At 40.7% G+C, this 18,334-nt stretch overlaps 1 protein-coding gene across 1 annotated transcript in view; it reads left to right on the top strand.

Moving 5' to 3' along the window:
* LRRC1 (leucine rich repeat containing 1) overlaps positions 1 to 18,334 on the top strand; it is a 170,474-nt gene that overhangs the window by 104,562 nt on the left and 47,578 nt on the right. The window contains exons 5-6 of the mRNA XM_075598172.1: positions 12,249 to 12,305; positions 14,653 to 14,716. Coding sequence (XP_075454287.1) covers positions 12,249 to 12,305; positions 14,653 to 14,716 — 121 coding nt within the window. The remainder of the gene's footprint in view (positions 1 to 12,248; positions 12,306 to 14,652; positions 14,717 to 18,334) is intronic.

The following is an 18,334-nucleotide window of genomic DNA, read 5'->3' as shown; positions in this document are numbered from 1 at the left end:
AATGCCTACCTGTCAGGTAGATCTCAACATGTGTCAGTCTCGAGCACCAACTCCAACCCCTTGGATGTCACCTGTGGTGTCCTGCAAGGCTCTGTGCTGGAGCCCATACTCTTCTAAGTGTTCATTAATCTTCCTACAGCTTGTCAGGGAGCTTCAATACACATGTATGCGGATGACACAATGTTATATGCACACAGCCCTAACCTCTCGTACCTTGAACACGTACTTCAAGCTGACTTTTTTTGCATTTAACATTTGGGTTGCACATTGATACCTTGATAACCAAAACCTATGCCAAACTGGGTGTACTATATAGGAACAAATCCTCCCTAAGTCTGCTGGTCAGAAAGCACACCGCACAGCAGATGCTGATGTCCATTCTAGACTAAGGGGACATGATATATCGCACGGCATCCCAAACTCACCTTGGCAAACTTGATACCCTCTACAACTCAATATGCCGTGTTGTCCTCCAATGCAACTACAACACACATCACTGAAATTCTCAAAGAACTAGCTTTATCATCACTTGAGCCTAGACGCAAAGTTCATCTTTCCTGTAATGCCTTCAAATACTTTCTGGGCAAGCTACTCGCCTATCTGAACAAGCTCCTCACCCATACCACATGCAGCACTTATCATCTGAGATCTGACTCCAAAAGACTGTTCATGGTCCCAATACTCAACAAAGTATCCAGCCGCTCCTCCTTCTTTTACTGTGCAGCCTGCAACTGGAAAAGTCTACCGGAGACACTCACATCCACCATTAGTTGAAGTTCTTTCAAAACTAAAGCTGTCTCAAATTTTTATCTGGTCTGTAACTGTTCCATATGCCTACAATATAGAGTATATTATCTCTTACTGTGCATGGAATGTCTTGTATATAATGTATAACCTTGCTCACTTAATGTAACTAAGTATTTGTAACCATATATTTGTCATTATAACTCTATGCCCAGGACATACTTGAAAACAAGTTGTAAATATAAATGTATTACTTCCTAGTAAAACATTTTTATAAATAAATAAACATGTTGAGTTTAAATGATACAATTTGCACTGAATTTTATTTATTTATAAAATGTTTTACCAGGAAGTGATACATTGAGTTACCTCTCATTTTCAAGTATGTCCTGGACATAGTTATGATGACAAATAATACATGGTTACAAATACAGTTACATAAAGGAACAGGCTATACATTATATACAATACGTTGCATTGGAGTAATGCTCCAGTTTGTAACACTTGACACACATCCCACTGTATGGCATGAGATCTGAGGTTGCATTATGTTTGTTTTGGGGACCTGTGCAAGACAGTCATCAATGATTTTCTGGTCTTTTCTGTATCTGTCCGGTTGACCCTTAGGCTGTCCTAATGACATACCCTTTACATCAGGGGTCCCCAACCTTTTTGTACCCAAGGGCACTCTTTAGCGTTTAGGAGAGAGTGGCAAGCACCAATCAATGCATATGCACTTACCTTAGGGGGAGGCCTCCAGTGTCACCCTGGTCCTGCTCGCGGATGTGGAAGTTGGACCTGACTTCTGGCACACAGCAGCTGGCACTGCGTTTGTGCCATGGTGCCCGTAGTGCATTGGGGGATCCTGCTGTGCATCATCACTGGCACAGAAGGGGCCAGACAGGCTATTTTTGCCTCTCTTCCAGGATGAGATTGCGTTCACTGTTGCACTACAATTTTAGAACCTGCTTCAATCGATCTTTTTTTTGTGCCTTTGTGTTTTGGCAACAAATTGTGTTTCTATAACTTATTGGTATTGCTATTCTTGATTATACGGTATGATGCCGTTTGTGACTGTTGCAACAGCAGCAATCCCCATTTAATTGCTATATTTGTTTCTATATACTTGGGGGTGGGGGGGGGGGGTGTTGGGGTGGTGTCTCCCCAGAGAAGAACTGATCTTTTATCAATTTGTCTTCCGTGGTTCCCAAGATATTTACCTTTTTAGTATGTTTCTGGCCAATTTGGGAAATCAGTATGGCTGCCTTTCAAGCCCCTCTCCCACAGGCCTGTTGGAAGCTGCAGTGTCATGAGTGCAGCCATGCCTGGTCCGGCTACCAGTCTGCCCTCCCTGTCATGCAAGCCCTGGTAACAGTGCAGGCAGTGACCGGACCAATCCTGGGTTTTCCCCACGTGCAGCTCCCTTGAGTGACGGGGGAGGAGGAGGTGGGACTAGGCCTATATTCTGCCCAATCCTGCACACAGACCTGGTACCTTCTTCCCTTGTACTTAAGGGGCTGCACCACTAAAATGTTTCAGTGCGTCTCCCCACTTGAGAGAGGCGGGTACACACACAGGTGTCTGTTCATTGGCACCTTCTGTTTCTCTTCCCCTTGGGGGAGTGGGAGTCATACCATTCCCCTGGTCCTGCTAGAGGGTTAGGGAAGAGTAAGGACTGCTTCAGGGGCCCTTGACCTGGAGTGTAGGTCCAGGGACCATCCAAAGGTTGCCGACCTGTGTGTGAGCTGTGCTGGGCAGGAGCCCATGTTATACTGTGCTGAGCAGAGAATAAAGACGTTCCAGTTTAATATACTCTGGCCTCGAGTGCAATCTTTCTGGGGGGAGTGGAGTTATTCTTCTGCAGGAGATTTGCCTTCATATATCTGGAGCCTGCTGCAGATGGAGGCTCTGTACCGTCAGAGATAAGAACCCATGATGTACCCCTGAAGCCTGTCTTGTTCTCCCCAACAACATTGGCAGTGACTCAGATCTACTGTGAGCCAGCAGGTATGCAACACTGGCAGAGGGTGGGGGAAACACTGTTACAAGAGCATGACATGGTGGCTTCCTATTGGATGACCCTGATAGCCATCTTTTATTTTTTTAACTTTTATTTTATCGGCATATACCAAAAAAAAAAAAAGTCTCGGAAATCAGGGCCGGGCACTGGGTTCCAGAGCTATGACTAGTCCGGTTCAGCTGCAGGGATCCCACTGGCCCTGACTAAATAATAATTACTATAATAATAGAAGATTTGCTGTTTAACAAACTACTTGCTACTTTTGTTGGAGACTAATTAGAGGCTCATTCATAAGAGGAAAGTATGATAGTGCTGCTTCAAAGTTGCAGTGGCTGGTTTTGAGAATAATGGCTGTGAGAATGAAAAAGGAAAAACAACTAAATTGAACTGCACCTGCAAAAGATCAGATGAAATGGTCTGCCTTATGCCCAGCCAGTGACATCTGTACCCAGCAGTGGGATATAAAGTAGTGCGCTGTGTGTTGGCTTATTTCACTATACTTGTCAAGAGCTACTTAAAGAGAAGCACGGAGGACAGGGTAGTTTTTCCCACAGGGATGTTGAATGGGTAAATCGATGACCCTAATAGATTGTAAAAGCTATAACTTGCACTGCGTGGTATCAAATCTCAAAAGCTTAGTCTTTTTATTTAATCAGGACAACTATCTAGCATAACGTGACATATTACAGTGGTATGGCCTATTCTATTTCTCTTTTTGTTTTTTTTTCTTTAACATTTTTATTTTTTCCCCTTATTGATCTTCCCACACACAATCTTTTCTCTTCTGATTCATCTGACCATTGCCAAGTCTATTTACTACTTTCACCTTCTCCAAATGTTACAAGCACATGAGAACATCACTACCCTACTTACTGTATATTCTTTTAGTAATTTACGTGTCTTTGCTCTTCATTTTGTATGTTATGATTCTGTTTTTTTTTTTTTTTTTTTCCCTTCTCACAAAAAAATAAATCCCTTGTTTCTCACCTGGCTTCTCATATTTATTTATTTTTTGCTCATAATGACTCTCTATTTCTCCCTTTTCAAATGCACGCGGTGTGTTCTGGTTACCTGTGTGCAGTGCTATGTACTCTGTAAACAGATTTTCAAAAGTAAAAGCCAGGACACAGTAAAAAAAAAAATATTTAAAACCAATTCCATCACTTAAAAATCAATATTATAATGGTATTTGTCTAATGGCATCCCCATCCATGTATGCTGTATTATTGGCCAACACTCTGAAAATACCTGCATTTCTCAAAGCTGGTTGGCTGTTTTTCCAGGCATTAATCATTTAGTAATGACCAATGAGTGAGTGAGAGTAGCTCTCAGACTTGGGAGGTGATTGGATAGGAGGCACTAGCCAAGCACTTACTCCTCCCACTATCTGCCTGCAGTGAGCACAGGAGTAAAGTGTGTGTGGGTGTATACACACCCACACCCCACAAACACACACTGCCTTATTGGCCAGTAATGCCCTGTTCTGAGGGAATTATTCATTATTTCTGTTTCTGTTTCCTAACACAAGCTCTCCTTTCCCTCTCCCCCCTTTCTCTCTAAAGATCGAAAACAGACAAACGAAACAGTGGTTTGCTGAAAACCTAGAAGGTCATAGAGGTGAATGGGATAGAATAGCAGCCACAATGAGCGGTCGGCAAGTTCATTCCTCTTTCCCTCATGTACTCTCTTTTCCCCTCTCTTCCAGTCTCCTCCCTCTTAAACCCTCTCTTTCCCCACACCCCCTGACTCCTTCTCCTTTGTCTTTCCCGAAGTTCTTCTTGATTTATAATGTAAAAAAAGCAGTCTTGAAACACAAACTCTAGAGCACAGGTGTCAAACTCGGTCCTCCAGGACTGCCAACAGGTCAGGTTTTCTGGTTTCCCCTGCTTTAGCACAGGTGGCTCAAACAGTGGCTCAGCCATAACACCTGACCTATTGATAGACCTTGAAGACTGATCTTGACACCCATGCTTTAAAGGTTTCCTTTAATAATCCAAGATCTGCTTAAGTCAAATACAGCAGTGTTGTTCATTATTATTATTAACCCTTTGTATGTCCTATGACAGCCACCACGTAATGGAGTCTTGATCATACTTTTCAATTTGCCTTCCATTCCAAAACTGGGTTAGTATGATCAATTGTCCAGTCCTAGGCAGCAGCTCTGCCAGACTGTAGTGACTGTTCTGTGTCCTCCGACCTTGAGGCAGTGTCGTGATGACACCAGAAGTTGTATCCATCTTCCGGTTACTCTCAGGGCATTGGCGGATCCCGCCCCCGTCGCCATCCTACTATCCATTTCAGGACACCGGGACCGAGCACAATAAAAATCGCGACTGTCCCTGTTAATTCAGGACGTCTGATCACCCCAATGATTACCTGTAAAAACAATATACACTTAAACATTCTATTTTTCTGTTTACAAAAGCAAGCAGTTAACTGTCAACAAATGATTATTTTTCTGTCATTCCCGCTTGTCCTGAAAATGGAACGTTACAGGAGATTAAAGCAGATTATACCATTGGGATAATGTCTGACTCTGTTCCATTTAGTTATAAACAAAGCCCTGCAAAATCTGCGTGTTACTATGGTGACGTTGATAAAAGCTTGGCATATGAAGTAACAGACAGGCTTAGAGGCTTAATGTCTTCTATCATGGCTAGTCCTGTATGCTACAGCTTGCAAGTTAAATACAATCTCGCTGTACTGCTACATCATATTTCATACACTTGTATTGTTTTTAGTTGATAAACTGAAATATTTAAACCATTGCGTTTTTCATCTACTCTTGACCAACAATGCAAAAGAATAATGATATCTGTCGATGTAGGTGTACACAGCCTATACGTTGTGATTTAATAGAAACAAATCTACTATACAAATGTTGCTCAGGAGTGTGTATTGGTGGGTGAGCTAGGGACATTTCAAAAGCATTTGACAGAATGAACAGTGGTGTAAATGAAAAGGCAGCTTGGTTGCTTTTCTCATTGACAGTACAGATATGCAGATCGTTATGTGACTCTCGAACAGTAGTTATAGCTAGTGGTGATGTCATGGCTTATGCCAGGGGCAATCCACTCCTCTCCTCAAGACCACACAACAGATCAGGGTTTTAGGATACCCTTGCTTCAGCACAAGTGTTGAGCCACTTGTGCTGAAGCTGGGATATCCTGAAAACCTGACCTGTATAGAGGGGGGGGGGGGGAGAGAGATCTTGAGGACTGGAGTTGAGCACCCCTGGCTTAAGGTAATTATTTTTTATTCATATTGACAGAAAATCGTGCTTGAGTTTGTTACTTGTACTTTTTTTTTTTTTTCTCGTTTGTCCTCACCATTTGAATTTACTGTTAGCTCGCAGGGATCTATGAAGGTTTCCGCTCTTGAAATCAAATGGAATCTTAAGTCAAGTACCAGCATTGGGATGTCAAGTATTCAATTTCCAATTGTCTTATGCCCCTTGTTTCATGTAATTCTAAGGTCATGTCTAACTGTCAGAAAATACAATTTATTATGAAAGGGGTCTATTACATACAAATGCACAAATGCCTACTGAACTGAAAATACGCCGTGTAACTTGGATTTAAAAAGAAAAAAACCCACAGATGCTACATTTACTTTACAGCTTCCTATTGACATAAATGAGCTGTTCACTTGAAATTTTTTACCTTCTAAGTAAAATACCTTAAATATATGCTACGTCTCAGAGGAAATGGGTAGCATAACCGTAAAATTACAATTGGAGTATTTGATGAGGAGCAGTCCCAATATTTGTTTCCAATCTAGGGGCTAGTTCTAGATTTATTTGCCAAACCGGCCATTTGTGGCCAAAAATTCCCAATGAAGTCTGTGATGTTTTTGGCTAAAAATGTCCAGAATGACCGGTCCGGCAAATATAGAATATGACCCTTTAATATTAAAACTAAGCAAAGTTTCAGCACAGCTGCTCTTTTTCCAGCCTCTGAAGTGTAATGTATCCCATGTAGCATCTTTACGTGCTGTTAGAAAGTGCTCCCAAGTGACGTGCCTCGATTAAGCTTTCGCATACAATACCGGAAATGAAATAATGTGATGTGCATTTATACATATTAAGGGTTTCCATTCCAACATATTCCCAACCACCACAATAAAATAAAATTATCAAATGAAAAAAAATAAATAAATAAATTTCACCCGCATGTAAGCACTGTAAGTGACGTTTCAGGGGTATGCGTTCCAATGTCTTCATCCACCCCATAACAATCCACCGCAAATAGAATCAAAGGCAAGAAAGTGTATAAACTCAGGGGAAACAAAAGTCATTGTTTTTTCAGATAGACATCTGTCAACATAAATCAGAGAAATACACAGAATAAAATGTGTATGTAACAGAAAATAACAGGAAACCTATTCAGAGGTCACAAAATAAAAGACCAAAACAGATTGTCCCTATTATAAACTGGGAGATAACACGTTACTAAAGCTGTTTCCCGAAGTCAGCCCAATATGCATAAAAGAAAAAGAAATCCTGTAGGCTAAGGGAATACAACACATGACTATAGACAGCACTGGTTGTAGTGCAATGGAGGTATGTATGGGAAACACAAATAACAGAAGCATATATGGACCTGTTAAATGGACGACCAGTCACCAAGAACCAGAATAATTGAAAGGCAACAAAGCGGGAATAGGAGAGCTGACTGGGTGAAATATGGGGCAGCATTGGACCAATCTATGCATGAAAAGGACAACGAACATGGATGTATCAGAAATAGAACACGGGCTCATCACCAGGGTGACATCACTTTCACTCTGTACAATGGTGGCACTTTCTGACATGTAAGGACGCTACCTGAGACCTACCTGAGTTTTTGGAAGCGTGCAAAGGTTACACAGGCATCGCTGCCTGGATTTACAGTTCAGATGGAACTAATATCGGGACAGTTTCTTAAAAATACGTCTTGGAATTTGACTGCCATGCAACCCCTTTCCTCTGTGTCTCCGGGGTATGTGACTTCTAGAACATATTCCTTTTTTTGTTACGGTTTTTCCTTTTTATTTATTTTTTGCTGTTTATGCCAGTAACCGTATGGTGGTTCACTGTTATTAGGCAGATACAAAAAGAGAACAAACTCCAAAAAACGATGCTCCAAATAGTGTAGACGAAATCTACAATTCCACAACAATTATATCAATGTAGTAAGCGCTACCGATCAGTTCCATAAATCCATGAAGCATATAAAGGGGAGCGAGACTGTGCAATCGGGACGGGGGCTAACAAGTGGTAGGGAGATGTAAAGATGGTAATGCCGTGTTCCCCACGTGGAACTAGATCTACGGCAAACAGTCGCTGAACTCCGCCACTACCCTCACACATCACGGCGTCCTATGCACAAACAGCCCCATAAGACGTAGGTACTCACAGACGTGACTCGTCAAATCCAATCCCGAAGTGCTATATGCTGGGAACTCAACCCGGTACGCAGTAGAGCTGGAAATCCAAGAGAAAAAATAGTGCTGCAATAGCGGTTCACAGCTCACCGTAGGGGTACGATCAGATACTCTCAAACGCAATTAATAAAAAGGTTGTTTTATCAGTGCATGCCAAATGAACAGTTCTGACGCGTTTCGTCCAACCAATAGGACTTTGTCAAAGTCATGGTGAGCTGTGAACCGCCATTGCAGCACTATTTTGTTCACTGTTATTATGTGTTAATCGAATACCTTGGAGGGATCAGCATATTCTGGAATATTTTTAGATTTTTTTCCTTGTTTGCTAGAGATCTTTAATAATTTTTCATTATTCTTGTGATATGTACTGTATCTAGGGGAGCAGCACCTCCGAGCACCCACTGGCCTTTTTTGTTCTCCTCTTGTCTGTTCTGGAATATTATTTCAGATTTCTGTACCGACAATCATTGGTATTGACTTTTTTTTTTATTGCAAGGCAATATTGAAAGAAATGTCTCATTTTAGTATAAAACGTGCAAGAAATTAGTTATCTAATGGCTAATATACCCTACTGAATCAAGGACATGGTTACGAGTGCAATAAGCTACAACTATTAAAGATCTAACATGATCAAATTGTCTCAGAAGACATGCCACCCCTGGTCTCTCGTCAACGCTTTTATTCATTTAATTAGGATGTAGTATGGAATTGTTCACAGGGTTGAGCAACTCCTGGCTGAAAACATGATCAAAAACGTTTAATACAGGCTGTGATGACTTTCAGGGCTTTAGGAATCCCCATGCCTGATGGTGTTTACTGGCTATTTCTGTTGATAAAGCTGTCACAAGCTAGATGTTCTACCTCTTGCTACCTTTTTATTCAGTGGGATAACATTGAATAGACACAAGGCATCATTAACAGCGCGGTACCCCATTTCTAACCATATTGAATAGGCCTTACAATCTCCAAACACACATTCTACGTTTAGGTTTTCGCATTATGGTGCTTTTCATTACACTGCTGTCTCTAACTAGAGGCCGTTCTTGGGAGTTGTTTTGCTGATAAGCTGCGCTTGCGTACCCGTTTGGTCCTTCACATTCATTTTAAATGGATGTATACATTTAACTATTGGTCTTGTTTATGTTTGTTTGAATAAAAGGACGATTGTTGGATAACTTTTGGATTTTGAGATCTGAGTTCTATTACATTACTCAGCCAAATTGCAATCCAAGCCGACTGCAGCGAAATACTTTTTCTGCCTATAACAAAGAACTATTGAAGATATCGCAAGAGATTTAAAATATGAAATCTGACCCAAGCTCCAAACAGTAGCTGTTCTAACTGGAGAGTCAATTGTTTAGCTCTCACCGTTGTAGAGCGTTTTAATGTAACTTTTCTAGGCACAATGCCATTTTATCCTCCCCTGGGAAGCTGTCTATTATAGACATGTATCTTTTTTTCCATAGAGTTTCTGATTAAGAGAAAATGTCTGAACTCTTGAGATTTCTGTTCAATAAATGTAGCTTTTAGGGCGTTCACTTTTTTTAAATTTTGTTTTATGTAGTGTAAAAAAAAAAACACGCAACACATACTTTAAACTTACATACCACATTGAAACACACAGTTTAACATTATTGAATACCTAGGTAGGGATTTAGGGCCCGTGTTGTTGAGTGAATGGTAATTTTTATTGAAGATCAATCAGCTGTGCTTAAATTAATACATTTTCTATTGCAATCAATCTTTGCTACTATCATTTCATTTAAACCTCTATGCAACTGCTAAGTGGTTTTTAAAGCCCCCATCTTTCTCTTTTGGTTGTATAAGATAACATGTTGAGTGAGGTCTGTAATTCTCATACTAAATTGTGTTGCTGTTTACTCCTCCCAGCAACATTTGGATGAGCCAAATGAAAATGCGTGTGCACGTTTCTACGCACCATGCATGTCAAGTTACTGAACCTGTTCTTCTCTGTAGCTGGTATGAAAGAGTTAACTAATGAAATGAAAGAGTTAACTTTTTCACTGACTGCCCCACACCTCTGGAATGCCCTTCCCCTCAATACCCACTAGCACCCTCTCTATCCACCTTTAAGACACACTTGCTTAAAGAAGCGTATGAATAGCACTGTGGATAATACTGGACACGTTACATAAAGCTTGGCCCCCTGCAGACGCACTTACCAGAATTCCCTCCTACTGTCTCTGTACGTTCTCCCTACCTACCAATTAGACTGTAAGCTCCTCAGAGCAGGGACTCCTCTTCCTTAATGTTACTTTTATGCCTGTAGCACTTACTCCCATGACTTGTTATTTATATTAGCTGTTATTTATTTGATTACCACATGTATTACTACTGTGAAGCGCTATGTACATTAATGGCGCTATATAAATAAAGACATACAATACAATAATGGTGGCAGAATTAAAAGTGCACTGCCATATACTGTAGTACCAAACTGAACTAATGGCTGTGATGCAAACACCCTGCTGGAAATCCAGGAAGAAATTTAGAGATATTGCAAATGATATTTCATATTGCACCAGAATTATCAAAAGATTACGATATTGTTTTTGCAAACACTGGTGTTATTTGTGCCAAGATGTTGAGACATTTATTCTGCTGGGCATTTGCTCTGCTATCTGATCGCAGGATGTGAGCGCCAGAATGGATGGAAGCTACCTACCAACTTGAAATCCCTTTCTGTGGGCCAGATATGTATCCGTGCCATATCGTGTAGCTCAGCAAGCTTAACTTTGTGGGTTCCAGGAAGAGCTGTAGAAACATTCGACGGGTTATAAAACACAGCTAGCTAAAAAGGAAGGTGTTGGGAAGGTGCTAAAAACACTTTAACAGGGCTTTTAACAGTTTTGGTACCAGATGGGCCTGCAACGCATTGCACAGCAAAGTTATTCATTTTCTTCCCACTTTTTAGTTGACATTAGTCTATTTTGGGACCTCCTTGTTTTGGCATTTCCGTTTTCTTTAGTGGAGAATTTTATATTAGTTACGTGTTCTTACTACTTTTAGCCCACACATGAACCATCAGAATACCAAATAAGAGAAAGTAGAGGGTCACCCAGATATACCCTCCTATATGTCACTGCTATTAGTTCACTTTTGTGCTAGAAAGAATTATGCCCCATATTTACTAAGGCAAGGGTGCACAAACTGGGGGGCTTTTTGTTGGGGGGGGGGGGTGGCGCGGCGGTTGCAGCGGCCCCGCGCTCTTTCCCTGAGGCATTTAAGTTAAATGCTGAGGGTTCGTGCGAGACCTCTGCAACCACAACTTACTCTTCTGGACAACGCAGCATCAAATGACGCCGCAGAGTGATGTGACGTCATATGACCCGCGCTGGATCACAGAGAAGGGGGGCACGAGCGCTGTGGCTGTCACACGGGGATGGGCGCAGCTCCAAAACTTTGCGTACCCCTGTACGAAGTTGTGCTTACTCTGTAAAGATATGTTGTGGTCCATTCAAGGGATTGGGCCGCAGGCTATGTTCTGCCTCCGGAGGGTATCTTAGAGTAGCACCTCTTATTAAATGTAGACCCGTATCTTTAAACAATTAATGTTCTCCTTGTGTCCTTGAAAATGATTTTGAATGTTTTATTTGTAGCTTGTAAATAATACAGTACATTTTGTGTGTGTGTGTGTGTGTGTGTGTGTGTGTGTGTGTGTTAATGCACAGTGTAAAATATGAAATAATTCGTACCCGTGGTATGGACAGAGCAATACAAATCTGAGATGCTGATTTGCCAATATGTATTTTTTGACAATTTCTTTTCCCAGAAGATATTTTTGAGTTGTATGAATTCGTTCAGTAAGGTCATTTTTCATTCAAGAAGAGGAAAGCCCCTTAAATTGCTGGATTTTATATCTAAACGGTCCCATCTCTGTACATTTTGCTTCAAAGGCAAATAGTAATGTTTTTGTTAAATGTCAACTCAATGTGTATTATCCGCATAATGTTACTCACAATTGAAAAAAATAAATGTTTTGCTTCAATGCTGTTGATGACCTGAACGGTTTGTTTACTGTATGCTTTGTATTTTTCAGTCTAACAAACCTCGCCTCGTTGGAATTAAGAGAGAATTTGTTGACCTATTTACCAGAGTAAGTTAATGATTCTAAAATTCCCCGGATTATGCATCACAATGTTTTAACACCATTAAGAAGTCATGTGTGTACACTCTGTAAACATGTAAGTGCTCCGACCAATACACTCAACCTTAGTCATATCATAGCCAAGAAAAGCACAGTACTCCGTTGTGTTGATTTTATCATTAGGATATGAACCTTTTGTTGGCCAGAGCGTTTTAAAGCGTACTTAAAGCTGCAGACAAGCAATATCCTACATGTGTTTTTATTTTTTTTTTAAAAATCAATTCTGTACTATGAGAAATTACCTAAGCTATCAATCGATTCATTCTCCTGTAATCAGCAAAGATCCTGCTTCCCAGGGTTCATTAAATGGCTGCTTTTCCGTTGCAATCAATCCTTCAGTCAGTTTAGCTCAGCAGTTACAATGTATTCTTATATTACTAAGGGAACATTGCCTAGTGTTACAGTTTGCAGCTCATACTGCTGGGAATGTTGGCAACAAGTTATCACAAACAGGAAAGTTACAAAAATCTTGCATAGAAATCAAAAGGATGCTCAGTATATTAAAACCCATTAAAGATGGTATGAAGAGTTGAATAAAAAATAATACAAAAATATGTAGTAAGTATTATCTAGTACTACAGACATGATTTATTTATTTATTTTTAAACCACACGTACTGTAGGATGTTGCATGAATTGCTCCTTTAAGCCAGGTAAATGTGGAAGTAAACACATTGCATTATGTTTTTAGCAGTTGTATCACTTTTTAGTGTGATTTAGGATTTGCTTTAATAGTTTCATTAATCCAGGCATTACAATGACTTCTATGCTATTGTAAATCTAATGAAGGACAATAATTACTATGCAGTACCAAGGCTAAGGCATCTCCGTTCATGCACTTGAAATTGTAATGTGTGTGGTGTGCGTACTATTGGTGCACATCATTTGCTGGAACTTGGACTAGCACCGTAACGGACAATAAAGTTCTGTCATGGTGAACCCCGCTTCAGCTAAATGATAAATAAGTGTTGAGGGGTAAGGTGCTAGTGGGTGACGTAGTAGGTAAACAGCAAAGAAGCAAGAACCCACTGATAGCACTCAATACCCCCAGGAAGTAATATGATAATATTAAAAATAATCTTTAATGCCAAACATATTAAAATGATGGGTGTTAAAATACAACAAATGACACAAATATATATTAACCCTAGGAGGAGTGTATGTGACACTCCGGGTTAACCTAATAAAGGAACAATTTGAGGTGTATTAGATCAAACGTTCCCAGAGAACTGATATGCAGTATTCCCTAAATGTGGTGGTTGGGTATAGGCAAAGGGTGGGGAGGGCTGCAAAAAAACCTGTCTTAGGTATCAGACAAGTCCCAAGGTGATGTGTGGGTAAAGTGGGTGGATAATGTGAGGCAGATCCTGATGCCACCACATTTAGGGAATACTGCATATCAGTTCTCTGGGAACGTTTGATCTAATACACCTCAAATTGTTCCTTTATTAGGTTAACCCGGAGTGTCACATAAACTCATCCTAGGGTTAATATATTTGTTGTATTTTAACACCCATCATTTTAATCAGTTTGGCATTAAAGATTATTTTTAATATTATCATATTACTTACTGGGGGTATTGAGTGCTATCAGTGGGTTCTTGCTTCTTTGCTGTTTACCCGTAACGGACAATAGCCTGGGTTTATCCATAAGCAATTGTTATAATACCTTAAAATTGGGAGGGAGTTAAGGTTGCAACCGCACATAGGACCCAATGGGACTAATGCAGTAATTGATTGGTTGGGCAAAAGTTGGCTGACTGTTACCTTCAAAAATCAAATCACAGATGAGCATTTAAACCATTTCTGAAAGTTTTATTCTGGCAATATTTGTACAAATAATAAATGGTAGTGTAGAGTTTTCTTGTATAGGGAGGGGGTATACATAAGTATGATTACACTATTATTGACTTATAACAACCATAATTGACAATCGTATACCCCTCCCCTCTGCCAATTCCGTCTCCATTGAAAACCACTGTTAGTCATTTTTGTTTTACCTACGACTTGATCCTTCATAATATGCCATTGAAACATCATGTGTACACCTCTAGAATACTCTGCTGACAGTTTCCAGTTTTCTTTTTAGGTTATGTACAGCCACAAGTGTAAATGTAGCTTATTTAAAATGTTTTTAGCAGTATGGATGTAATGATACGTGTTCACATTGTCATTATTCAAAACAAACCCACATAAAGATTAGGATACATTTTTTGTTTTTAAATGTCATTTTGGATGTTTGATAAAGTGTGAATTCAATCTGATTATGGCACTGACCCTTATTTTCTTTAATAACAGATCTATTGCACAGCTTCATAGGCTAGAAGAACTTGATCTAGGAAACAATGAGCTTTATAACTTGGTAAGAGGTTTGTTTTTACAAATATCTATGTGAACCCCTTCATTGGAGCTGAACATACTTTCATTTAGTCACTTCGTAAATGGCATTCCATATGTTGTTTGCACGATTGTGTTCATATCCAACTTAACAGTCAAATCGAAAAGGCTATAGGTTTATACTTTAGAGTCACATGGGAAAGAACAACTATATGGGTGCACTAAGCTAACACCCCCATTAGTAAAAAAAACAAAAAAAAAACACTGGTACCTCTGTGATTTGCATTTACCTATCATATACTGTACAAGAAATGTTCTAAGGCCCCCAAACCGTGGGCTCCAGTGGTGCAGTGCTTAAAGCAGCAATACAGGTTTCATTTATCTTTATTTCTTTATTAATATTACAGCATTGAAGCAGGGGGTCTCCGGAGCTGAACTGTGGAAGAAGGGGGTCCTCAGGGCTCAAATTAACACACACTTCTGTAGCAGTGCTGGTATCTCTGTGGAGTTTATGGGACATTTAAATGCCGCCATTTCATTAGACATACAGTTCCTTGGCTGCATAGGTAATGGCGCCCCCTACAGAGGTAAGTATCTGGCAGCAGGGGGTCCCCAGAGCTGAAATTAACATAAACATTTTGAAACCTTTATTGCTGCTTTAAACTGGGCAGCTGAGACACCCATATGTTTCTTCAAGTTTACAGTCATCCTAAGGGTTTTTGAAAGCACGGAACACTATAATTTAATCTATGAAGAACTGTAATGTTGGTCACGTGCTACACCAAAGACGGTCAGAACAAAAGTCCCGGACGAAAAGAATCCCAAACGTTGCACTCTGTGGGGGCAAAATTAGGTTGGACAATGTACTGTATAATTCAAGCTAATAACCTAATAAATGCCAATCGACGAAAATAAAAATGTATTAAACATAATAGTAATAAGAAATATAACAAAAGGTGAAGGATATCTGTATACGTGTATTAACATCTTGGTGATGGAGATGCTGTATAATGGAGGTATAAGGCTCCTCCTAAGCCTATGCTAAGTAACCTGTGAACAAATGGGAAAAAGGATCCATGAATTTAAGTCCTATACCGTAGAATACAAACATATGTCCGGTAACTCCAAATATATTCCTGCTAGTTTATCTGTGAAATAACAGTCTTTGCCTGTTTGCTCAGTCAGCAACCTGTTAACGAGAGAGAACCCAGGCTACTGGGATGAATACAAATACAATATATCCAATTGCAGATACTATGAGAAGTGTTACATATGTATCAGCCAATACCTTGATGTACTGCAGTGTATCTGAATATTAGCTAGTAGTAGGCAAGTTGCAACAATTAGCATAAATACAAAGCAAGTTAATGTTGCTGCAAACCAAAGTGGAGCGACATACCACCTGCATGTGAACAGTCAGCATATAGCTCTATCAGCACCTTTTTGATTGTCAGAAGTAAACCGATATAGACAGCTCCTAGATGGACCTAAATACTAAGACAGAACCACTCCCTAGTCTGTTACCTGACCATATATCCCGCCGGGTGACTCGACGGTATACGGGTAACTCGGTAAATGTCTCAATCTATCGGATCTATCCGTGTATCATCACTAAGCTAAGCAGGCAATTATGGCATGGTAATCAGGCAAGGCGATAAGTGTATGAACACCAATGCTATACGACCTGTAATCTAGTCGCATGTCCAGTAAAACAGCTCGTAGCACAGCAGATTCCCACCACCGACGTCAATGTGATGACATCATCTAAAACAGACGGTCCGTTTCGCTTATGAAGTTAAGCTTTGTCAGGGTAGGGGGGGGGAGGGGGTGTTAATATGCACTCTCCATCCTTAAATACACTACATAGTAATGGGAATGAGCTGTTAGTCAGATCCTATTGGTTAAACTCAGTCAAAACTGTGTCTTCATTTTAACCCCTGTCGGGATCATTGTTAAGCTCCTAGTAGGTACTAATTACCATCAAATGACATTTCTGAATAGTGGGTTGAACATTTATTACAATCCTATAATTCACAATTGTTAATGTGGGATAAATAATTCAGATAACCAGACATTAGTCTTGCTAATGTGAAGAATTGCTACACAAAACACTACACAATAAACTATCATGAAACCAATGGCTCCCTGTTTGCTTTCTAGAACAGATAACTTTTCCCGGGGTTGATCAAAATGTATTTAAGTAGGCACCAGGTCAGTTGTAGGCTCAATTATGTAGCAATATGACATGAAACGCGGCACAATAAACTATCATGAGAGCTGTGACTCATTGTTGTCCTTGTAGAATAGATAACTTGTACACATAAATCTGATCACAGGAGTAATAGGGTATGCACCAGATAAGTTGTGGGCTCAATGTCATGGGATCTGCTTCCGGTATGATGGAACTACGACAGTGGTGAGCTGTGCATGGAATACATGAACATCCTATCCTAACCTATCAAGTACCACCGATAACTTATATACAGATAGAATGTGGATGGACGATGTAGGAATGGGAGCCTTTATGTTGGACCGCCTCTAAAAGTCAAAATGATTCAACTAGAGTAAAAGACTCATTACTAAATCCCTGGATCTCACTCCTAAAAGGATGTAATCAATAACGTTAAATGGTTGTAATTCAGTGGTGGTGATGACAAATATACCTAAACAGTAGTGTTCAGAGAATTGGCATGCACAACACAGAGTGGTAAATTGTTGTATATACCAAACAGGAACATCAATACATTCACAGAAATGGTGTATATATGAACCCTTCGTTCAGGCCACCTATAATGTCTGAAGGATATGGATCCACCTGCATTCTACTTGCATAAGATGACGGTCCCAGTCACCTTTCCTGGGTCCCCACAACACATTAATGCCACAAAATCAGACTGTCGTCTGTTCCCCATTTGGGCTTCATTAACATGTCTTGCTACGGGTACATCCCTGCCGTTCCTAATCGACCCAATGTGTTCTAGGACTCGTATTTTCAATTGTCTATGGGTTTTACCCACGTACCTTTTTCCACATTTACAGGTAATTATGTATATTACCCTAGTGGTGAGGAAGTTAATATAGTCCTTGATGTAATGTATTTTAAGATTTGGATCTGAAAAGTTCTTTGTCTTTGGCATGTAAGTACATGCTTTGCATCAACCGCAAGGAAATGATCCTGTAGGATTTTTGTCACCTAGCCAAGTTGTGGGTTGTTTGTCTTCATTTCATGGTGGCTATGTACGAGTTTATCCTTTAGATCAGCATTTCCCAAATGGTGGGTCGCGACCCGGCACCGGGCCACGGCACCAAAATTGCCGGGTCGCAGCGAGGCTAGCCGCGCGGTGTCTCCCGTTCCCCCCCCCCCCCGCTCAAGTAAAAAGAAAATGGCGGTGATTCCCCCCGCGGTCCCGCGCACTTGCGCAGGGCAAGCAGGGCCCGCTCCCTTCCTCCCCCCCGCTCCCAACGTGGGACGGAGGAGGAAGTACCAGCTCCTCTGCGGCCAGCACGTTACATGGGGCAGGGTAGAAGTACAAGCTCCTACTGCGGCCCGCTTCCCCCCATGGCCAGCTTCCCGAGCTCACCTCCCGTGGCACCCCCTCCCGAGCCCACCTCCCGTGCCCCCAAGCCCACCTCCCGTGCCCCC

Source organism: Ascaphus truei, chromosome 4 (assembly GCF_040206685.1).
Source record: "Ascaphus truei isolate aAscTru1 chromosome 4, aAscTru1.hap1, whole genome shotgun sequence".
NCBI lineage: Eukaryota > Metazoa > Chordata > Amphibia > Anura > Ascaphidae > Ascaphus > Ascaphus truei.
This window is presented reverse-complemented; position numbering and strand designations above follow the sequence as displayed.